The sequence below is a fragment of the Camelus bactrianus genome, chromosome 5 (assembly GCF_048773025.1).
Source record: "Camelus bactrianus isolate YW-2024 breed Bactrian camel chromosome 5, ASM4877302v1, whole genome shotgun sequence".
Taxonomy (NCBI): Eukaryota; Metazoa; Chordata; class Mammalia; order Artiodactyla; family Camelidae; genus Camelus; species Camelus bactrianus.
Genome location: NC_133543.1, coordinates 47,639,625 through 47,664,947, shown reverse-complemented (window position 1 = coordinate 47,664,947; position 25,323 = coordinate 47,639,625). Strand labels below are relative to the sequence as shown.

Genomic DNA, 25,323 nt, shown 5'->3' with positions numbered 1-25,323 from the left:
TTAAGTTGGGCCCAAATCCAGTGAGCGGTGTTGGTTTAAGAGGGGAGACACAGGCACAGAGTTGCAAAGGAGATGGCCCTGTGACAGCAGAGACCGAGGGTGCAGTGATGCTGCCAGAGGCCAAAGAAGGCCAGGAGTCTCCAGAAGCTGGAAGAGGCAAAGAAGGAGTCTCCCCTAGTGCCTTCTGAGGGATATGGCCCTGCTGACACCTGGATTTCAGATTACTAGCTTCCAGAACTGTGACAGGATAAACTTCTGTAGTTTGAAGCCGCCCAGTCACAGAAATTTGTTACAGCTGCCCTAGGAACGAATACATCAGCTCTGTTCCAATTTCAATATTGTTGTACCTGCAGTTTGAACTGATGTTTGCTTGTTGACTCATCACTACCTGGAAATCACCGTACTTAAAATCAAACTCACCTTTTTTATTTTCTCCCAGATGGAAAAGCTCAAGATCATCTTTGATGTTTTTTCTTTTCACATCCAATTAGCAATCAATCCTTCATCCAGTATCCTTTCACAGTGTCTCCATGTCCCTTTCTTTCATTCCCTCTGCTAAAGTCATGCCTCAGGGAAACCCAGGGCCAGAGGGGTAAGGGGAAGGTCAGTACATAACTTGTCTTGCCCCTTCTTGTCTTCAGAACACAAAGAGTCTGACAAGTTGCCACATAAATATTTTGTAATCATCACTTCCCCGTTCAGAAAGTTTGGATAGCTGGCTGTTATTTTCTGGGCATTCAAGGCCCTCTGCAAACTGATCACAGTTTGAGGGCGGGGGTGGAAGGCGCTACTTTGCTTCCTTCTTCCCTTCCTCCCTCCTTCTTTTCCTCCCTTCCTCTCTTTTCAGCTTTACTGAGGTATAATTGACAAATAAAATTGTAAGATATTTAAAGTATACATTGTGGTGATTTGAAATACGTATACATTATGAAAGAATTCCCACTATCTATTTAATTAACATATCCATCACCTCACATATTATCTTTTTCTTTTTTCTTTTCTGTAAGAACATTCAAGTTCTACTCTCTTAGCAAATTTCAATTATATAATATATTGTTGTCAACTGTAATCAACACATTTTACATTTACATTAGATTCTTAGGCTTTATTCATCTTATAGCTGAAAGTTAGCCCCCTTTTACCAACTGCTTTCTGTTCCTCCCATCACCACCCCCGCTCCCCATCCTTGGCAACCTTTTTCTGCTGTTTCTATGAGTTCGACTTTTTTTTCAGATTCTACATATAAGTGATACGATACAGTATTTGCCTTTCTTTGTCTGGCTTACTTCATTTAGTGTAATGCCTTCAAGGTCCATCCATTTTGTTACAAATGGCAGGATTTCCTTGTTTCTCATGGCTGAATAATATTCCTCTGTGTGTGTGTGTGTGTGTGTGTGTGTGTGTGTGTGTGTGTGTGTGTGTGTGACATACACATATATATATTTAACATTTCACATCTTCTTTGTCCATTCATCCATATGTGGACATTTAGGTCATTTCTGCATCTTGGCTATTGTGAATAATGCTGCAATTCGAAATATAGGAGTGCAGGTATCTCTTCAATATCCTGTTTTTATTTCCTTTGGATACATCCTCAGAAGTGCAGTAGCTGGATTATGTGGTAGCTCTATTTTTAATTTTTTGATGAACCTCCATACTGTTTTCCATGGTGGCTGCACCATGGGAAAAAAAGGGGGGAGGAATTTAACACTCCCACCAACAGTGCACAAGGGTTCCCTTTTCTCCACATTCTTGCCAGCAGTTTCCCCTTATATTCTTGATGGTAGCCTTTCTAACAGGCATGAGGTGGTATCTCATTGTAGTTTTGATTTGCTCTTCCCTGATGATTAATTATGTTGAACACCATTTCATGTACCTATTGGTCATTTGTAAATCTTCTTTGAAAAAATGTTTATTCAGTTCCTCTGCCCATTTTTTTCCCACTCTTGAGTTGTATGAATTCTATTTTGGATACTAACCCTTTATCACATATGATTTTCAAATATTATCTCCCTTTCTGCAGGTTGCCTTTTCATTTTGTTATTGGTTTCTAGTGCTGTTCGAAAGCACCATTAAAAAAATTACTCATCCTTTTCAGTATGCTTCTAACTCTGTCCAAAAGATTTGACATCACTTGTGCAAGACCCTGCTTCCTATCCTTTCAGAATAGAGTGACCCCCCCCACCCAGCTCCATCTTCCTCATTCCTACTTACCCACTCAAATTTTACCTGTTCTTTTACCTGCTTCACAGAGAATTTTGTAAAGATGCTGTCATGGGGTGATCTTACTTTCTCTGAATTTGTCTCTCTTGTGCCTTTTTATTTTAATTTATATTTATGTGTAGGTAGTATATTGATATGATATTTATTTCTAAAGATAAAAAGGAAAATACAGTAAAAATTCTCCTTTCCTACCCTGCCCTCAGCCAAATTCTTCTAGAGGCAACCACTAACAGTTTCTTGTGCATTCTTCCAGACATAGTCGATGCATGTTCAAACCAATATACATCCTACATATGATTTTCTTTCTTGATGGTCATATGTTACATACACTATGTTATATGTCACTTTTTGGTACTGAATGATGTATTTGGGATATCTTTATCAGTACATAAAGGGCTTCCCTTTTTAAAGGCTGCATAATATTTACTCCTGTAAAGATAAACATTAAAGTTATTTTATTGTCTAAATTTTATAGCATTGTTAAATTCCTCCCCCCTTTTTTTTCTCCCTCAACCAGAGGGCAGGAATTGTGTTCCCCAGAAAAATTCTGCAACATAGTAGGTGTTTAAGTGATAAGTAAACTTTAACCACAGCTTTCACACATGTACAATATATACAATGAGAATGTCAGTCCAACAAAATTTTAGTATTTCACATGTGATTTGGTAAATTTTCAGAAGTACTTGGATAACTTAAAAATTGCTTACATTTACTTTTATATTAATTGGCCCAGGTAATTCTTGACAATAATTTTCTTAAGCTTTTACAGAAAAGCCAGAATTTTGGCAAGGTTATATTGAAAGCTTAAGGACCAACAACTAAAATGTAGTGTATATTATTACACAATGCAATAAATCAAATGATCCCTGAATTGAAATTTTTACATAGCCAGATGAAAATATTTAGGAGATTCAGCAAAACATATACAGTTATGTATGAATTTTACTTATTTTACTGCTTGCTTTTTTAAATTTAAAATCGAAGACTGTCGAAATAGTCATTATCACTGTCCACGTTTTATATCTATTTTAACAATTTAGTTTTGAATTTGAAATTATAAAAAGGCACTGTTTTTTACTGATTAAAAATAATATCAAGCTGGGAAAAAAATAAAGACATAATCATTTCCAAGTCCATGAAGAATTTTGGATACATTCTTATCCTGTAATTTTTATTGTTTAGGAGGTAAAATAAACCACAAGGGCGCGCTGTTTAACAGAAGTACAGCATTCTGATTTTTCCAATTTTTTCCCCCAAAGCAACCTTTGAATAAAGCAGAAAGAAAATGTTGGAAATAGTTAAATTATATTAGAAATGGCAAATGCTTATCTCTTTTGGGTGAAGTGCCAGAAAACAGAACTAGAGAGATAAATAACAGTAATGCATGAAAAGTGGTTTATAATTAGCACAGTTTTATTCATTTTGAGATTTTATTTTAATGTTCTTTTAAGTAACATTGATATTATATTTGCCTTAGACAGGCTTACAGATAAGTCAGTCTATCAGTAGCTTGGAAAAATGTTGTGAACCACATTTATTTTATACATTTTGGCTGTCTGTATTTAATAATTTGCCTTATTCCTCAAAGGCATTTCTCAGTACTGGCAAATTAAGGTATTTGGATAATGATTTTGGAGCTTAAACTGAAAATATTCACATAAAAGGCCACTGATTTTCTGAGCTAATTTTGGCAACTGATTGTGCAGTTTCCAAAGAGGATTCAATGATGATCCCAGTTAGTAAAATAACTTATCCTGACCTTTTGGGGGAACATTTCTGCATCTAAAATGATTTCTACCCACCTAAAGAATATATTTAAAAGAATACATAGTTTACTGTCATTGCTACAGTGTCCTTTGCATGTCCCTAAATTTCCCTGTATTCTTTTCACAGTTTCAGGTCTTATGTCATTTTCCTTATAAAGGTGAATATACCATCTTGTACAGAAATACTCATTTGGAAGAGAAAACCATCCAATTAGAAATTCTCTGGCAGTTTTTCTTGGTACTTTTTAAGCATTTTGTGAATATGATTCTGCCTGAAGATGTGAAATGTCATTTGTGCAACAGCATATGTAAGGGCTGGCCCATGCTGTCATTTACATGGACTAGCTCACATGTATTACTGCATAAAACGTGTACAGTTATTTACATAAGATTGTCATTTGTTTCATACGTGACAGAAGTCAGAAATGCAATGACATTGACTTAAATTAAAAGTGACTTAGAACTCTGGGATTGAAACTAAGTTCAGAAATCCAGTTTCTGCACTGCGTCTGCTGACCAAATATCTGTGAAGAGCACATTTAACGAAGTCAGTGGCGACAGGATGTCCTAGTATTATTGACAAATTAGCCTTTTAAGCCTCTTTTACATTTGAAGAAGAGGAAGAAGAGCTGGACAGAAGCTGTTGGTAATCTTGACCCATAGAATTCACAGAACCTTCTGGAGAATTCATTTTTGTACATTTGGGGTGGCTTTGCTGCTGGGAGTCATGTGTGACTACAACAACAAATTGCTTTTCCCAGGCTACTAGCAAGGTACCTTGTTTTCTTTAGGGTGTTGGCTTTTGGTTGGAAAAACAATAAGGAATCCTCTTGATTGGGCATGTTACTTGGTCTCATTTTGCATTCTGCTGCAGACAAACATTCAGATGTTGAGAAACTGAAATTCTTTGCCATACAGTATTATGCAAGTGAAATTTAATACTTAGACTGTTAGTTTTTTAACAGCTGATGTGTTTTTTTAAAAATATTTGACATTATTCATCTTTTACCCAATTTTATCTTTTAATATTTATCATGCTTTACAAGCAGATGATAGATTGTCATATGTTATGAAATGTGCAAGTGTACATGTCATCTTAGTTTCACTTAATGAGTTTCATCTAGTCATTTTATGCAGAGTCATTGAGGGTGTTGTAACAGAGCATGTATCTATAATTTTTCAGAAATATACTTTTTAGTTTTTCCTCCAGGTTACCATATAACATTTGATTTTCACCTCCACTCGCCACTTATAGTTATTATATAGAAAGTGGACCACACACATAATTCCACAATTGCCTAGGAACAGTGGTTGCCATGGCATTTTCAGCTTGATATACAGGATACAGCTGTCTGTACTTCCAAAAATATGACTTGTTTCATTCAGTCGAGAAATGCACCAGCACGGTATAATATTTAATATGCTTCCTCTTTTAAGGCTTTCCCAGGTATGAGACACAATTTGCGTTACAGTTTTCATCAGATTTTTCAAAGGGTCATAATCACACAAGAGCAGACATAATGACTAATGCTTATATGGCACTTCCTAATGTTTCAGACAGGGCTCAACCACGTTACCCATATAATGTTCATGAAAATCCCCTGAGCAATTTCTTTTTAGGTTTCTGCCAGCTTTACCTCTGATCTAAATGTAAAGAACTGTGCTTATTATAAAGTTGTTAAATTTTAAAGAACAATACTGTTCAAAGAACAATAGGTCGTTTATGGAATTAGTGTGGATTTCTCTTCCTTATCTAATAGTTTATAAAAGTTGTACCTCTCTGAAGTACATACTGAGTTAATAACATACCATTGAAAATAATCAGTGTTAGGAGTCTTCCTTTAGAAGTTCTCATAGTATGACGTTTACTTAGCCTTTCTACCGCTGTAACACTTGGGACCTCACGGGGAGACATGCCTTTCTTTGGTGACCAGCATGTATTAACAGAGGTCAGGGTGGAGAGAAGCAAGCGTCTTTTTGGAGCCACAGTGATAAAACGGTGAGGTCACTTGGATAATGCCTGTCATGCAACCTGGACTCCCTTCCTGGGAGGAACTGAGTTGGCCGCAGTTTGTTCCCTTGATTGCTGCTTTCCACTTGTCCAGGGCCGAAATCAGTTAGTTACCTGTTGATATTGAGTGTTCTCCTTCCTGCCTCTAGACACCCCTCTGTCTTGATCACTGTGACCAGAGAGAACCGTGGTTACTGCCATCCTCTGTCTTTTTAACTGAATCCTGAGCTCTGCCTTCTCCTGGTTCATCTTGTCTTTTTTCATCCAAGATGTACTATGAGTTAGCATTTTTGGAATTTAAAAAAAAAATGCTCTAAGGAAGGAATTATCACCAATAAGACTTGGTTATATGCTTTCTCAAGGTACTGTAGGGTTGGTGACATGAAAGCAGATTACCTCAGGAAGTGAAAGATAAAACCCTTGCAAGGAAGGGTGTGACACAGGTTGTAAAATGTGTGTTCTGGTTTTATTCTGATGTGCGTGGAGAAGGGCTGGAAAGAATTATATTGGGGCAGAAGAAACCCGAGCCCGGCTTGAGAGAGTCTTGGATCTATAATAGGTCTATTATAATTCTTCTTTGTTTTGGGTCATTTCTCTCATTGTCTTCTTCATCTTCTCCCTTGAAAAACAAGCCATTGAACTTCTTTATGGCTTGGGTTTCTCCTCTGTAGAATAAGGTTTTGTAGCTAAATTTCCAAAAGTCTTTTTCAAGACTTTCTTTCTCTGCTAGTACACAATTGTTTTGGTTATCTCATATTGGCCTTTAACAAATGAAAGTGCTCTGTTGCAGGGACCTTTGGTTTGATCAGTGTTAACCAGATATTGTACCTAATTGTGATATTACTCCTCTAAAGATTTTTGAACCCCAGAATACAATAGCAAAATGAAACATTGACTACCACCTTTTTTCCTGAACTCCTGACTGTAACACAAGAATCAACACAAGTGTTTTGGGCATTACTAAAAAGAGGTAAAAGATATAAAACTTGAAGAAGATATGTTCAGGTTAATGAGTTTATTAACCAGAGAACACAGATGTTATCATTGGCTAATGGTGAGTTTAAAACTAGATGATTTTGAGAGAAATCTAGCAGCAAGCTCAGTCACTCAGAATCCTCTGAAGAGGTCTAACTTTTGTTAGTAACCCCAAGTTGGTGATGATAATTTAGACACCTATAAGTGAATCCAGCTCTAACTGCATTGCTTCCTCTCATTGAATTTATTTCAGCAGATGGATAGAAACACCCTTAGAATTAGTAGAATAGGTGGGCTCTAATACTACTGCCCTGTTTCTCCTTTCTCAATTACAATAATCTGGTACCTGAAATGTCACCCCTATGTTTTACACCCCTTACTGGTATGATTTTTTTAAATCTAAGTTGACTCAGACAGGCTAAGACTTCCAGTGCTCTCAATCAAGGATCTTAAAACTGGTTTACAGAGAGAATAAGAAGAGAGTGTACAAGTCTTGGATTTTTAGAAGTCAGGAGGAAGTGCTACCCAGGGGAGCAAAGGGTATAGAATAAGGAGATTTAGGGCAGCAAAATAAACTACCCTGGGCCCACCAAAAGATAGCATGTTAGGGGGGCAAAAAACATCATAAACAAAGAAGGAGACAGACTGGCATGTATGCATTCATCTAATACAAGTCAAAATATGTGCACGTGTGTTTGTGTGTGTGTGTGGACAGATATGAGATATTTGTGAAAGGTTGGACACCAAGACTTCTATGAGGTGACCTATATTTGTTGGAATTTACAGTGATTTTTCTTTTTTTCCTCATCAACGTATGAACTGTTTGCGTCTCGTAGAAGATTGTGCTAATTTTATAATCAAATCAGTAATGAAACTGATGTCATTATAATTTTAAAAAAACTTGTCTTCAGAACTTTGCCTATTTTGAAAATTCAATAAAATGTTACTTATACTTTTATGTTGCATTCACTATGATAGAATAAGTATATGTTTTGAAGTTTAAGAAAATTTATTTATTTGTTTAAGGTGTAAAATTATTTCAGAATTCTTCCATCTAGAGTTAAGAGTTAAAGCTTGGCCTTCAGTTATATGAAAGTTCAGTCCTTCGGTTACAATTCATAGTAAATTAGGAAAACCTCAGGTTAATTGTAAGGTTATTTTATAATATTTTATAGCATTTATTGAGAATGTCCAGGTTGGAGAAGAATAATGGGAGCCTGTCCCTTAAGAAGAAAACAAAATTATATGAGTTTTAAGACAATTTTAAGAGATGGCTTAGGTTCTCTTTAGCCCCACCCCTCCCTACATTGTGAATCATATTATAAACAAACAAAAATCCAAAGCTTCTAATACAAACATTTAACAATGCCATTTAACAAGTTGGGCCATTGAATTTCCATCCTTTGATATAGTCTTTTTTAAAAATTATTTTTCTTTTTGTATTCTTTTAACTCTTTTATACAGAATATATTGATTTGAATAACTCACCTCTTATAATTCAATTATGATTAACAAAGTGATCTGATAACCAGTACAGAGCTAGTACTAAATAAATCTATTGAATGCCATTAAATTCTATTTTCTTCAGCTAAATTTAGTTCCATTTTGAACCAGTGAGTTCTGATCTGGATGTGAATTATGAGGGATTAACTATCTGGCATGGTTTTCAGCTTGACCTCGCCACTTTCATTAGTGACTTCTGTTTCTCTGTGCAGTGTTTTTCTTTTCACAGACCGTAAAATTCAATGACTTGCATTCCTGTTAGAGGTGCAGTTTTCACTGAGGGCAGGCAGACTTAGTGACTCTAAGTAAAGTAAATAATTGAATATCTCTAATCATTAACCCAAGTGTTTTTCCCGTAGTGAGAAGAAACCCCTCTATTTTCCTGTTTTGTAAATCGTTTGGGCTTAAATATAATTTGATCACAACTCCTTTTAAAAGTTTCAGTCATACTTTGACCAAAGGCAGTATACCTTAGCTAAGTGGTAAAAACCAAAGCCACATAAGCAGTTCTTTTCATTTTAATTGTTCACATTAAATTTATGGAATATTTCGAATTGGTATACTCTAATACACTTCCCTGTACCCTTCACTAAGATTTAACAAACTGGTGTAAGATATTTAGCTTTTTATTAAAGTCCTTTAAGGTAGGATGAAACTGCCTCAGGTGAGTTCCAGGTGGAGTCTACACACAGCGAATGTGTCTTACACATGGACTGAGCACCAGTCCGTGCAGTAGCGTCGGGGTGATTATAACTCAGGCTGACCCTCATAGGACTCCTACCACCGTCGTCACTGAAGAGAGTGCAGTCTCAGATGAATACCTCCTTTTATCCACATTCGTTAACCTCCACATTATAACTGTCATTTGCTTATCTTATTTATGCTGTCACATACTTGAAAATAGACAAATTACACGTGGTAATATCAACTACTGTTCATGGAGTGTGCACTGATGCCAGGTGCAGCACTAAGGACTTTACGCAGGTCGCTTCACGTAAGCATCCAGCCCCCGTGAAGTCGGTACTGTTACTTCTCCTGCTTTGTGGGTGAGGAGGCAGAAGGTTGCAGGGACAATAAATGCCACGCTTCCTGGTTTAAGCCCTGGCATTGACTCCAAAGCTTCTGTGTTTGGTAACCATTACACTGGCTGCCTTCCAACTTGCAAACCCTCTGTAAGCTTCACTCCAGTTAGACAGACTCATACTCAAAACCTGGGGTAGCTCAGCCCTGACTAATGCAAGAGCAGCAGTACTGGGAGTCTGGTAAGCAGCATACTACTGAAGTGTGCAGGAAAAAAAATAGGGTTTAAGAATGCATTGGTGGCCTTCTCACCTTTCTCCTTTCTTTTTTTCAACATTTTATATGGGAACTCATGATGTGTTTACTTAAATAACTGTGGTAGTTGAGTACGTCTGGTTTTTAGCAAACTTGTGTGCTGGGTTTGTATTATTCTGTATGTCTCCCACAATATACACTGGTTTTCTTGGCTTCAGTCTGTTTAGGAACACCTAGGTCTTCTACCTAAATACCCTTTCTTTTCCTGCAGACTTTTACCCAAGAGAAGGATGTTTTCAGTAGATACAGGATTCCAGGCGTTCCTCCATTTTATTATTAATAGTGACATTTTAGTTAACACAGAGTAACTCCAAGTTCGACTTGCTCCTGGCTGCTGCTTAGCTGATTCAAATTCTTTTGTAACAGTCTCTAAAAACACACCCACCCACAATAAATTTAAAAACTCCTGCCTCTGTCTTATAGGCAAGAAGAAATGTATATTAAGCTATTTCCTTGAATGCTAATACTAATATCATTCGTATCTCAGAACCAAACTTATATTCCTATTATTAATCTATGTTGATAATCTAAACTCACCATTCTTATTCCTCGAAAACTCCTGCCTTGGCCCATCTTAAGTCAGTTGTTAAAGTTATATTTTTGTCATAAACTTCATAAGTTGTAACCACTAATTACACCCTTGAATCCAGTTATGCAGGTAACATGAGTTTATCTGGTGGCACTACTGACAAGTATGTTCTCTTCTGATGTCTTTGTTCCTAGTCTCTGTGATCCAATTGCAGGTCTAGAAATATAAGTCTGTTTGCTTTCATGATACGCCGTGCAATACAGTAAGGGGGTCAGTCCTGCAGAATAAGGTTGTAACATATGTGCTCCCCTAAGATGTTCATGGCTTTGCCCTTCTAATGTGCTCTCCCTCAACTGTCTCCACAATTGCTATTAAAGATATTTTAGCATTTGTAACGCTGAAATATGTGTATTTTGACAAATTTTAAATTCTTTATCTATAGAAATGTAAATATCCTGTACAAAAAAAAAGTTAGCTTATTTTAAGACCTCTAGGGTAATAAATGAAATATGTGAGTTTATTTTTATTCTGTCTTTGAGTTATTAGGTCCATATAAGTTTGTGAGTCAGTGTATATAAATTCCTCCCTTTTTTATTTCTATGCTATCTGCTTTATTATATTATAACCAAAATTTAAGAGCTCTAACTCCTAAACAGATACTATTGTCTTGAGAAATTCATGTTGTGACTGTTTTTATCAGGTAATAGAAGAGGCCAATTAAATGACAGTGACTGGAAACCTGACCTAAAGGGGCACAGGGCTTGCCGTGGTAGACTGCAGGGAGGCAGTCAGTCTAAACATGGGAAACGCGTTTTCAGCGCGGCGTTAGAAAGAAAAGCAAATCCTGCCATGCCTTCATGTTTCGCTACTTACTTACTGATCACTTACTGTGTTCCTGCTGATAAACCAGGTCTGTGACAGGAGTGAGGTGTGAACAGGGCTTTACAGAAGTAAACTCATCAAGAAATATTAAAATGACATCTTCTGCTTTTGATGTTTTTAGATCGGTATTTCAAAAAGTGAAGTGCCACATTGTTTTAGGAGAATGTTTGGCCTTCTCCCTAACGATCCCTAAATTTGTTGCTTTTATAAGATAGCAAGTGAAAGTTTCTGAACATAGAGCCGTATCATCAGTATGAAGGTTTTTATTTAAACTGTGTTCTATTCAAAATGATATTTAAATACTGCCAGTCCCTCACTGCATTTCTTTCTCAGCTCTTTATCACCGAGGGCCTTTTCCTAATTATTTCAAGGGCCAAGCAGCAATTGAGGATCCACCCATACACCCACCCAGGCAGAGCCGGGGGTGAGGGGTGATCCTCAGATGCAGTTGGAATTGGCTTTAGTGACTCTGAATCAAAACCTAGGTTTGGGTGGCAGGCTTTAACTCTTCTCATGCTGGATTATGGAGACAGCTGAAGAGTTCTGTAGAAGGGACCAGAGTAATGAGAGGAGAGGAGGTTGGTAACTATATTTACCAACTTGGTATGGAAGCAGTTTAATGTTTTGACTACCAGGAAGGTCAGCCTGGTGCCACCCTGTCCAGCCCCCTTGTTGAGATGAGTTAACCTTAGTGAGAGGTGTGTTCTGCCAAGAGCCCCCCAACTGTGGACCTGACCCTGCTTCTGTCCCGGAGATGAGCTGCCTTCCTCTTCTGTACCTCCCACGGCTGGCAGGGAGGGCAGCTAACTCAGGCTTTGCTCTGTGGGGACAGGCTTCCCTTCTTCTCTGGCCAAGATATTACAATATTACAAAATAGTAAATTGGCCAGATTTTTCTGTGGTGTGTTGCACGACATAATGACTAATTAACATCTTATGAACGAGGCGGCTTCCCTTAGCTGTACTTACATTGTCTCGTAAGATCAAATGGCCAAGCTTTACATACTCTTCTAAGTCCAAGTTTATCAAGGCCTTTTATTTGCAAATGAAGAAGGCGGTGTTTGGTTCATTTCTTCCATTCACTCAACAGATGTTTAGTGAGAAACTTCTATGAGCCAGACTTTGTTCTGGAGATAAGCAGTGAGCAAATTAGGAAGGAAAAAAAAAAAATCCCTGCCCTTATAGCATACCTGGTGGAAGCAATAATAAACAAGGTAAATAAGCCAACTTAGTGGTATGGTAGAGAGTTATTAAATGCTGCTCATAAAGATGAAGCTGAGAAGAGGGACAGGAAGCACTGGGGGTCAAGGAGCTCACTGAAAAGGTGACATTTGAGAAATGACCTGAGGAAGATGAGGGGATAAGATGTTAAATTATCAGAAGAGCCTTTCAGGGGCAGGGAACAGCAAGGGCAGCCACCCTGAGGTGGGGACGCCCCGGCACATCTGAGGAGCTGCACGAAGGCCAGGGAGGCTCCCTCCAGTCCACACCGGGAGAAGGAGGTGGTTGGAGAGGCCTAGGGGCCAGGTCGCCGCGGGCCTTAGAAGTCACTACAAGGACTTTGGCTTTTCTGTGCCAATTGGGAAACCACTAGTGGGTTTTGAACAATGTGCCTTCACCTGATTTTTGTTTTAACAGAATCTTGTGCTGCTCTATTGAGGAAGGACTGTAGGGAAGCGATGTGGAAAAAGATAATCCAGTTAGAAAGTTCTTAGTGATGATTCAGACTGTGGTAGCAGTCGAACCGGATGAGCCAACAGGATGGACGTGATAGGGAATATGTGTGTATGGGAGGGTGGTGACCCCAAAGTTTCTGGCCTGGACAAATGGAAGAATGTCTCTTGATTGATACAGGGAAGACTGTAAGAGCAGGACTATTTTTAATGGGGTATAGGAAAGGAGGAATTGGCAGGATCTTAGTTTTAGACATGCTGAGTTTGAAATGGCCTTCTACATTAAATGGAGATCAGAGGTCCATGGTGGAGGCAGAAGTTTGGAAATTATCAACATATAAAACATAAAACCCAGAGAATAGTGGAGACATAAGAGAGTGAGTACAGATACCAAAGAGGGTATGTCCAAGGACTAGCTGAAAAGGAACCAGAAAGAAACGTAGAAAACAGAGTTCAGATCTAGGCAGAGCAAGGAAGTATCCTGGAAGTAAAAAAGAGAAGATTTTAGAGGGTGGTCAACTCCGTTTAATGCTGCTAATAGGTCAAATAGATGCGTTCTAAGAAGTAACCACTGACTTAGTCATGGGGGAGGGCACTGATGACTTTGATAGTGTAAAGGAAAGACAGATTTGTACCCATGTAGGGGAAACCCAGTTCTTCCCTACTGTGTGTTTCTTCTCTGTGAGTCTCCTTTGCTACTCACACAAAACATTTCACTTCTGGTCACCAAACGTGTGGAGGTTTTCCCCTACACCACCATGCAATTTTTAGACACCAGCAGGTTGTCCAAGAATTCAACTAAATTCTGACACCATCTACCCAGAGACAGCATCTGATTCTGCAGGTTAAGGGCTCAGTCCCACAAGACTGCCCTCCCTTCCCCACATATACTTCGGACACCAGTCACAAGCCCACGTCATCACCTGTGCTCCTGACCAACAGGATGTAGATTGGAGGTTCCAATGATCCCCTCCTTGGACTTGAGGTGCCAATAACATGACCCTGTTGTTACCTATACTTCTGACTGACTGGTTATGAATCAAAGGTTCCCTGGACCTCTTCCTAAGGTTCCATTAATTTGTCAGAGCGGCTCACAGAATTCAGGGAAACACTTGGTTACGTTTACCAGTTTCTTAAGGGATATGACAAAGGATATAGATGAATATCTAGATGGAAGAGATATATAGGGCAGAGTATCTGGGAAGGGGCACAGAGCGTCCACGACCTCTCCCAGCTCCTCCACGTGTTCATGGAGCTAGAAGCTTTCTGAACTCCATACTTCTGTGATTTTATGGCAGCCTCATCAAGGAGGCACGATCAGTCGTTAACTCCATTTTCAGCCCTTCTCCTTTCTCATGAGAATGAGGGCAGGGCTGAAAATTCCAGGCTTCTCATTGTGACTTTCCCATGACCAGACCTCATCCAGGAGCCCATCCAGAGTTGCCTCATTAGAACAAAAGACACTCCTATTACCCAGGAAGTCACAAGCGTTTCAGGAGCTGTGTGTCAGGAACCGAGGTCCAAGACCAACATGAGAATAAAAGATGCTCCTGTGTGCTTGTCACTTAGGAAATTGCAAGGGTCCTCTGTGCTGGGAACTAGAGGCAGAAACCAATGTATATTTTCTGTTATCTCACAGATAGGAACAGTTTTAATGGATCAAAGGGTGGGAAAAGTCTGACTGAAGGGTTTCAAGTGGAAGATGAGAAACTGGAGACAAAAGCTATGAATAACTCTTTGAAGCAGGTTTGTTGTAAAGGGAAAGAGCAAGGTGACAGGGCAGTGGGCCAGGAGGCACCCGCCAGCCTGCTGACAGTCACATGCTATGAGTGTGAGTGTTACTGTGTACGGAGCCGACAACCTCAAATGACCTTGCCTTGGGTAGACATATAGATTTTTGAAATGTTTGTCATTGAGATACTTTGCTAAAAGATAAAGATTAATCAAACCAGTCTTAATGTACAAATATTCTTCCCCTTTTTAATTTACATTCAATGTTTTCTCCAGATTTTTCTTTGAAAGTTAGTTTTTAACTGTGTTGCCCATGAGTCTTCTACATTTTAATTAGTTGTTGACATGACAGCCTCCCACTCTAGCCTACCTTTCTTGAGAAGGACCATATTTTATTTTTCTTTACATATCCATTTCTGGCACAGGGCAGATACTCCATAAATGCTTTTTGAATGAATGGCCATTGTGTTCCATATTGGCATATGATGTGTTTGATATAAAGGTCAGTGTCTTTCTAAAGTTTGCTGTTCATTTCTAAATAGAGATTATGTTTGGTCATTTTGTTTTCCACAGAATCCCTGCAGAGCAAGCAGAGTGAGGACAGGCTCTCTGCAGCTCAGTAGCACATCCACTGGGAATTCATCTTTGAAAAGGACAAAGCGGAAAGCACCTTCTCCACCCTCCAAAATACCTCTGCAACAAAGTGATGAAAATAGTCACGTGACTGGTAATGGCACTTTCCCCGTTAACATTACGTTTCTGCTGTTTTTTTTTAATATACAGTAGACAGTAGAAATAACAGATCATAAATTAAGCCTCTTTATTAAATAATAATAGTACTTAATCCTAGGCTTTTAATTGATTTCAACAATAATATTTAGATAGTCCTTGATTATTCTCTTTTTAAAATCTGCAACGTAACAAAATAAAATGAAAAAATTGTACAGCTCCATTATCCTAAAATGAGCATGTTATAATTTGTGAATCTGTTCAGAAAGATACTGCCTTTCAGGATTGGAATGTAGGAATGGGGAAAGTAGATTTTAGTTGTATCACAGCTGGACAGTAAAATGGCTTCTAACAAGGTTACGGCTATCTCTTTCTGAATTATATAAAAATTACTAAGTTAAGCTACTGAGGAATTGTTTCATTTGTGAATGTGACTTGCTCATAAGTTGTGTTTCTTCTGTCTTCTAGCTGGGCAGTCAGTACCTGCAGTTCCTACAGACAGTGTCTTGGAAGCCAGCCTTCCTGAGGGCCTGTCTAGCCCGGGTATGGCACCTTTATTCCGCATCATGTACCTACTGAGAAAGCACTTCCGGGATAGATGAGGAATGAATCTAGTTGTAATGCTCTGAATATGAAAGAGACACAGATGTTTTGACTCCATTTCCCAAATGTTGTATATTATGAAGTAAACTCCCCCCCCCCCCCGCCCCCAAGCCAAGTTCAGAATGTTGGATACAGAAATCAAAAGTTCAGTTCTGTGATGTTCCTTGAGTACTTTTCCTACATGGTCTACATGGTCTCCTGCTTTTCCGCATGCAGTGTCAGGTCACCATTCACTAACCTTCTACCTAAGAGGAATGACACATCTTAGGAATGTACCTTGGTGTGTTCAGGAGAAACCTTACATGGAGGTGTAAAGCACCCTTTCTGCAACTGTCCTAGGTATGAATTCATAGTGTACTAACCTCGTGGTAAGTATTTATTATGCAGTATTTTCTATTGTATGGTTTTGTTTTAGAGTCTCTCGAAATACATGAAACGCCAGTTTAAAATAAATTGAATCTAATCCTATTTCCTAATTTTTTAATAATAGCTATTAGTAACTATTTTAAGAATAAGTATGATAAAGTTTCTTAATCCTTAAAGTTAGATGTAAATGAATATGACAGCCTAATGTTTAATCAAAAATAGAAATTACTGTATCATACTTCAGCAAGGGGATATTTTGATAGGTAGGAAAATTTCTTAATATAACTACCTCATTTTTATCATTCATATTCACAAATACAGGAAAACTCAGAAGCACCCAAATGCTCCTGAATCTTTAACCCTTAGTTGATACTTAGAAATTTAAGAAATTTTAGAAATTTGACATAGAATTCTCCTTTCCTCTGTGATTAAAAACACTGTTATTAGATGATGAGTAATGATTTTTCTCAAGTCTTACCCAGAGTAGTATCGATGATACCATTCTGTTTCACAAAGGAAATCTACTAAATAATATCAAACTAGGTAAATGAAATGACAAGGTTCTGAAGTATTAGAGAAAAGTGGCTGCTGTTAACACTTTGCTTGATAGCTATGTCTCCTTCTCTTCCCTCTTTCCCCTTTTCCCGCTTCTTGTTTCATGCGTGGCTAACGGTGAGCTAACAAATCTGATTTCTTCCAAAATCCTTTTCAAGATCTCTATTTGCCTTGACCCTGTTGTCTAAGTGCTATTTCCACAGCTTTTACTTCTTTGGCAGAAGCCTCCCCTGGCCCTGGGCTCCCCGGTCGCGAGCAGAGCGCTGTCCCCACGCTGCCGGCGGGGGCGCCCCTCCCCGAGTGGCCTGCAACCCCCGAGGCAGCCGCCGCATCTCTGCCGTGTAGGTGACCTGGACTTCCCCGCCTGCTTTGGTGAAGACAGACAGATGTCATCACATACAGACTTGGTTACTTGTTGATTCCTTGTGTTAAAAAACGAAAGTAGTCTCTCCCTTTTTACTTGACATTTTATACCTTTTTTTTAGGGTTTGATGTTTTCCTAATCATATAGTGGATAAATATGGCAACATATAAAATGAGTAAAATCAGTGGCTCTGAAGGATTTCAGCTTCTCTTCTATTGGCTTGCTTTTTGGCAAAACTGTTTGAATTTTATGATTTTCAGTGTATAACTATATAAATATAAAAATGCATATATATCTTTTCTTTATAGGACTACTCTTTTGTTATCTAGATGCAGCTTATTTTCTATGGTATTGCTTTACATTGGTATTTTTATATTTTAATTATTAGACTTATTTTGTTACCAGATTGCAGAGCGTTATAGTTAGGTAATACTTGAATTCAATCAGAAGTGACTTCGCTCAATTTTTCAGTGACTCAGAAAGGGGTCCTCATCATCTCAAACCAGTTATTTAAAATTAGTATACTATCACACACCCCTTATAGGAATGAAGAATTGTGTGGCCAGTTCAGAAAATAGTTTAGGAGTTTTTAAAAAAAATAAAAACAAGGATTCATTTTCTACATGACCCACAAATCCCACTCCTAATAATTTTCCCAAGAGAAATGAAAACCAATGTGCATACAAACACCATGTGAGTCTTTATAGAGTTTTTATTTGTAATTGCTTAAAATGAGAAATAATCTAATGTTCCTAAACTGAGGAATGGATAAACAAAATGTAGTATGTCCATAGACTGGAATACTAAAACCTACCCATAAAAAGCAACAAATAATTAATACACACAACAACATAGATGAATCTGAAATGCATTATGTTAAGTGAAGGAATCCAGACTTCAATGGCTACATGGTATATTTCATTCACATGACACTCTTGCAAAGGCACAACTAGAGGGATGACTGTTGACAGGGGTTAGAAGGTGGAGCTGATTACCAAGAGGCATGGGGGATTTTGGAGGCTGATGGAATTATTCTGTATCTATGTGTGGTGGTCACACAAAGTTTTGACATATATGTATTTGACATATGTGTGTGTGTATCAAAACTGGACATTCCATAAAGTATTCCAAAAGTGGTGAATTTTACTGAATATAAGTTGTACCTCAGTTTTTAAAAATGAAAGAGAAAACAACTCTGGCAGCAACTATAATAGTGTCTGACACAGTGAACATTTTTTTTGAATGAATGAATTGGTTAAAAAGTAGTTCACCAGAGTTTAGATTTAAAACAATTCTGTTTTAGCAAAGAGTAGTATTTGTCAGACAATTTAGCCCTTTTGACCATCTCCAAGAAAAATATACAAGCTATTCCAAAAGGCTTAGTGCAATTTTAAGCTTTAACAACTTACAAGTGCTACAAACTTAACAAAGACATCTTTGGAAAGTTTAATTATTTAAATTTCTTTTATACATATTGTATTTTGTGAGTTTTAAATAATTTTTTAATTTCATTTTTTGTTTCAGTCAAATCTTTTAGAGGGACTGAAAAATTAAGATAAAAAATATTCAAATAAAGCTAAGTAATTGTAAAAGAATTTCAATAATTACACTTTCAAATGATTTTTTAAAAATTTTTAAACATACTTTTGAAGTTGTTATATCTTAAAACTACACTAAGATTTTGGATACTCTGTGTTCTTTAGAAGTGAATTTTCTTCCTTTAGAACATATGAAGCTGGAATATTACAGTTGCGACATAACATTTGTGAAAATTATTCAGTGTTCACAGCCCCACTTCTTTTTGTTGTTGCTGTAGTCCTAAAACTTGGCCATAGAATAAGTCTGTTAACACATACAAAACCAACTTGATTTAATAAAGCTTGGGAAAATCTGAACTAGTCAAACAGCAAAGTGTGAAAGTTCTCTGGGATGATTAGAATTTTTTAGAAGAATCACAGCCTTATGTAAGACCTTTAATGATAGGAATGTATTTCAAATATATATATATTTAGAGAATTCTGTATGATGCTTGTAACTACTAAGTTATAAAACCCCAGAAAAGTAATTTGAAAAGGTTTTTGAAGAATGTGACTCATTCTTCATATTTTAAATAATTGAGACCAGTTTCTTAGAGAGGACCTCATACTTAAAGTTGTATATCTCTATAACATTTGTGATGGTCAAGAGAGAAATCAGAAGAAAGATCGATAATTTGCTAAATGTTACCTAGGTTACTATAATTTTCAAAAGAGCTTAATATATACCAAGGAGCCATTTATAAAACACATTTGCATCTAAACTATAGTTACCTTTCATTTTTCTCAATACACAGATTTCAAGTTACATAAATATACTCTTACTATATAGGTACAATAGGCTACTTATTATAAAGACATAATATTATACATTGGTATCAAAATGCCTATTTCACATGTCATGATAAAACAAGATTTACATATATAAAGTCAAAGATTTATATATATTAAAGTCAAATTCTTTAATATTTTTATATGAATCTATTTTTATTTACAACAATGTCATTAAAATTCCCCATATTTGTTTATTATAAAGCCCAATAGCATACTTTTTTATCTATAATAAGATCCTAAAAATAAGATTAAAGACATTTTAAGTATTTCAGATATTCTTCAAATATGTCAAACTTTTTATTACATTTTCTAACTGGGCTTATCACTATAATCTAGGGCCATACCACCTTTTGTCCCCCTCTGTTGTAGTAAAATTAAACTTCATTCAGTTGCTATTATGTAGGTGGAAGTATTGAATTATACGTAAGCAAAGATCCAGAACCTCATTCTTTGGTTTAAATTTACTTTCACAGCTACTGTGGACACTAACTGCTTAGGAGGTCTCCCTCTCTTTTACCCAGTTGGCCATTTGTTGTCAGTGCTAAGAAATAATGATAAAACATTTTTATACAATGAAATATTAACCACAGCTATTGAAAAGAGACACACACACACACTCTGATATGGGACGATCTTTAAGATACAGTTAAGTGGAGAAAACAAAGTTGGTGGAAATCATCAGGTATAGTATAGTTCCGTTTACATTAAATAAACCACCAAGAGAGAAAGAGAGAAGGAAACGTGAGTATGCGTATCTGCTCATTATACTTTCTGATAATGTAGAGGAAAAAACTGTTAAGGGAAGTTGCCTCTGAGAAGCTAACTGAGTGGAAATTAAAATTATTCTTCATTGTATAATTCTTATAGAATACAAGTAGATACTTAAAGATACAAGTAGACTTGTATCTTTAAAATTATATTAAGCATCCAAGTAAGTGGCTTTTAACCCCGGTTGCACACTAGAATCACCTGAAGAACCTTAAAACTTGGTGCTACCCTTCAGAGATTCTGATTTAACAAACGTGGAGTAGAGTGTGAGCATCAGTATTTTTAAAAGATGCTCAGATAATTCTCAATCATAGGCATACTGGTAACTACTGAGTCAAACTTTATATAAGTACACTTGTAGCCGATACAAAAATCTTGTGTACTTGTTACTTACATTTAAAGCTACTACATGAGTGTAAAATAATTTAAATTGAAAGATTCTTAAATGAGATATGTAACTTGAAGCTTATAAGCTTAAATAACCTCTTCTTTCCTACCACAAATAAAACTTAGAGTGACACCATATTATTTTTAGAAATGTATGTCTGAGATAATCTGATTATATTTTAACATACTTATTCACCATTAGAAAAGTATTTTACTATATTAGCTTTGAATCAGAATTTAAGAGTCCAACTAATTATTATTTTAAAAATTCCTTCCTTGCCAGGATTGCATAGGACGAATGAGGAAAATTAATATTTAGGACTATATCTTCATTTCTTTGCAGCTGGAATGAACTCTGATTACAGCCTTGAAGAGATAGATGAAAAGGAAGAACTGAGTGAAGTGCCTAAGGATGAGACTGAACATACTTCTGTGAAGTCGCCAGACGTTCCCACTGGATCTACTGATATAATAAGTCCACTGAAAAACGATCCTGACTCAGCCCTTGGCAGTGATACTGGAGAGTCCTCACAGAACTCCAAAGAAGAAAAACAAGAAACTAGAAACACAGATGGACAGTAAGTAGTCTGTATGCCAGAAGTGTCCGGTGGTGGTTTGTTTAATTGATACTAGTCTTCTGAAATATACAACTGATATTTTAAACACAAACATAATCATTTCTTTAGTTTGTATGTTACCCTTTTACCATCATTATAAAAATGTTTATTCATAAAGTATCTATTTATATGTGATTGTTTTAAAATAAAATAAAATCAAAGCTACCAGTTCTGGTATCCCTGTGTTAGATAAACCACAACATGTAGTTATTTTTTATGAATATTAGAGTTTTTGTGTTGTGTTTGTTTTGCTTATTACCTTTTTGGCCTAAATTAACTATTTGATTTCAATTTTCACCAAATGCTCCTGAAGAATTTTTACTAACTGGTATACAAAACAATTCTGCCTGTTAGAACACGATGTTAAATCACTAATGTTATTTTTACAGTCAACTTTATGATGCAGAGAATGCTTTTTCCCCTTGGTCCTAGGAATCAAAAGTCATAGTACAGTACACTTAACATTAGGTTACAAATGCCACACCATGAATAAAGATGAAATCAAGTAGGCAAAATAAACTATTTTCATCAAGGTTTTACTATAACATGCATGGGATTGTCTCCAAATTAAACTCTTCTATCACCAAAAAACACAATGAGGTCAATCCATTCTGACTTGCCAGAAGCTGCCCTTGCCAGATGCAAGAAAAATGTCTTTAAAGGTAAACTGCATGTAGTTCCTTTTTCTTTAAAAAATAATTAATAATAACAAAAAGACACTTTTGGGGAAAATGTCCATTTTACCAAGCTTCTTACATCTTTCTTTGTAACAGGGCCACCATATGAAAACTAATGTTTCATAGCAGAATTTCCTCTCAGTTGTATTTTTTTCTTTGCCATTAAATTTCCAGTATTTGGCAGAAAAAGATGATTATTTCAGCCCATCTGTCTTTGGAAATTATTGCCTGTTTTCTCATCATGTACGTGTATGTGCGTCTGAATAGTATCAATGTATAACATATAGTCATATTTTGCAGTGGACCGCACATCACGGTGTATAATGCAAGCAATGAAGAGAGGGTGGTTGACAGTGTAAGAAACTTGAAGTCACTGGGCCCAAACCAGGAGAACGGTGAGTTCTATAAGCACTAATCGCTAACACTTTCATAGCACTTACTATGTGCCAAGGACCTTTCTTAAACACTTTACATATGTCAATTCACGTAATCTTGTATATTAACTCAGCTATGGGTATTATCACTTTAGTCCCATTTTACAGATGATTGAGCCACAAAGATACTGTGTAACTCAGTTGAGGTCTCACAATCCAGACCTTAGATTTGAACTCAGGCAGTATGTGTTCTATATGTGTTCACTCCAAAATGTGCTTTTTACCACTATGTGTACTAATTTCATTGCTGTTGTTAAATCTTAGAAGGTATCTCACTTAGGTCTTAAAGATGTATGCCCCGTGCACACTTGTGGTCTATTTCTCTTTTTTTCTTCTACTGACTCCCTAGTCCAAGCCTGTTTTACTTCCTAGTCAACTTGCTATACCTTGGGTGAAACTTGTCTGCCTGATTTTTTTCAGACCCAAACCATCAATTTATGTAACATTATGTACCAATATTTCCCACTACCCACCCCCAAACCAAGAGTTTATTCTCTTTCTCATGGTATCTTTCACTCAGTTCTGTCGTTAGGCCTATGCTCATTTTTATCTTTGCCTGGGAAATACATTTCCACCTATCTTCAGCCATTCAACTGTTATCCAAATCCTGCCACTTCACTTATTTTGTTACTTGATGACTAGAAACCATGTAGTTCTTTGGTTTCGATTCCTCAACTAGATTGGACAGTCTTGGATCGGAGAATTTATATCTGATACTTTGTTTGAATTCCTTATAGCACCTAGCAGAATACTGAGATATTGTTAAATATATATATTTAGGATTGAATTTCAGATAAATGATGCTATACAAATAGAAGGTGCAAGACGTATACAATTGTATAAGGGAATATGACGGAAGTGGCTTATGAGTTCTCATAGTCCAATCTAGTATGTTAATATATAAAACTAGGTTAAAATATAGGGAAATATATATATTCGTATTTGTGATATTGGGCTAATCCATGTTTTTTTCCAAACGTAAATATAGATATAGATATATATCATCTTATATATGTGGTATGAGTTGGTTAATTCGAATATGTAGGTCTCTGATTCATTTTTCCCTTGGTCAATACCATCCTGAGACACAAGGATCTAACTTACATATTTGTACATAATTTCCCCCTTTTTTCTTCTTGACTCAATTTTTTTTAACAGTATATATTATGATGGCAATAGCATTTCTGTTGAGAAATCATAATTTAAAAGCTGTGTCCTTTTTAAAATAGTCAAATGAAATCATTTTTGCTAAGATTTTAAAGCATCATGTTAGTGCTAGGGTCACAAGTACATTTCTGTAATAACATTTCTTTTGATTTGCACTTGATTTGCAATGACGTTTGTCAACGTTTTGTAATTTTTAAAAATAATTTGTTATCCTTAAACTGGTTTTGTTTGTCTTTCTCCTTTTTTTAACCTACCCTGTACACTTACCCAAACCATCCTTTCATCTGGTTTTGATGTTGGTGTCAGTTTTGAGTAGGAGGAAGGACAGGATAGTACAAACTATACCTTCTCCCTCTACTGGCCATTCCTGAAAAATGACCTATCCACGGACATTTCTAGCATTATTATCAGGTTTGTAGGAGGATAGACTAGCTAATAAACTCAGTAGTGATTCTAGGTGTCCAGGCCTGACATCACTGAGAATTTTGAAATTTTGATGAGAAATTCAGAGTTAGACAATGGTAAAGAAGGTGTAACCCACAGAAAGTGTGAAAAATAAAACTTCAGAACTAAAAAACCCCAACAAATTAGGGTTTGTTACAGGGGATTTAATTTAAAATATTTTTTTTATGTTGATTTACTTTCTTTTGGAAAATACCTATATTCGGTAGAAAATTAGAAATAAGAGAGAAGGAAATACAGTTAGGCCATTTCCTGATGCCAGGGACCACTTTTTAAATTTCTTTTGTGCTCATATCAGCATTGAGTGTACTAATTTCCATACAGGTGTTAAAAACACTTATGAACCAAGTAAATAAGAGCATGGGCAGAATTGTGCCTCTTTCATGGTTCCTAATCACATGTCCTTAATTTTATAAATCACAGAAGTTAATAATTATTAGTCATTGAGAAAAGAAATCACTTGTATAGACAATATATATTCTGATAATCCAGTTGCATTTCATTTGGGAAGAATAAAAGTTCCATTTTAGAATTATGTATTTAATACAGGAACCTTGCAACATAATATAAAATATAACCACCATAATCAAATAATTGTGCAGTTACTCAGGGTTTTAAAATATGAGGATCTTTTAAAAAATTATTTGTATCCAAATTTACCTGGCAACATGATTTTTATTTGCATGCATATCTTCCTTTTTTCCTTTTTTTTTTTTCTTCTTTTTTGAATAAAGGAACTATTTTAAATAGCTCATGACATTTTAGGCAGTGAACTTTATCTTATAGATGAAACTAATGACAAAACTACACAGAAATACTTGATATCCTTTCACAATTTGTTTTCCAAGGCCCACATTTCACTTGTGCTGTGCAAACTTTCATATCTGAAAGCAGAGGCCACTGAGAATTTTGAAGATGAGGGCTAGTTGGTTATTCAGGAAAATGGATTCCTCAGGGCATTTGACAAGAGGAGCACAGTACATAAATCACCTGGCTCAATACAAGACACGCGTGCACGTTCATAAAGCTGCGTTTCCTTCCAGATGCCTCAGTCCAACTCTTTGCCATCATGCTATTGGCTGGCAACTGTTGCTTTGTTAACCTAGACACTGGCAAGTGAGTTTCCTTTTCAAGAGTTCTGAATTAGAATTAAGAGGAAAAGTAGTGCTGGGGAGAGGGAGCTTGTTTTCTCTACCTG

General features: G+C 36.5%; 1 protein-coding gene across 8 annotated transcripts in view; it reads left to right on the top strand.

Annotated features, from left to right (window-relative positions):
* Nucleotides 1-25,323, top strand: part of COBLL1 (cordon-bleu WH2 repeat protein like 1) — a 141,583-nt gene that overhangs the window by 105,280 nt on the left and 10,980 nt on the right. For 7 of the 8 annotated variants that reach the window (XM_074363797.1, XM_074363794.1, XM_074363795.1 and 4 more), the window contains 5 exons: nt 15,201-15,354; nt 15,825-15,899; nt 17,102-17,221; nt 21,112-21,346; nt 22,363-22,457. In XM_074363797.1, coding sequence (XP_074219898.1) covers nt 15,201-15,354; nt 15,825-15,899; nt 17,102-17,221; nt 21,112-21,346; nt 22,363-22,457 — 679 coding nt within the window. The remainder of the gene's footprint in view (nt 1-15,200; nt 15,355-15,824; nt 15,900-17,101; nt 17,222-21,111; nt 21,347-22,362; nt 22,458-25,323) is intronic. The other variant, XM_074363796.1, reaches the window with a different exon arrangement.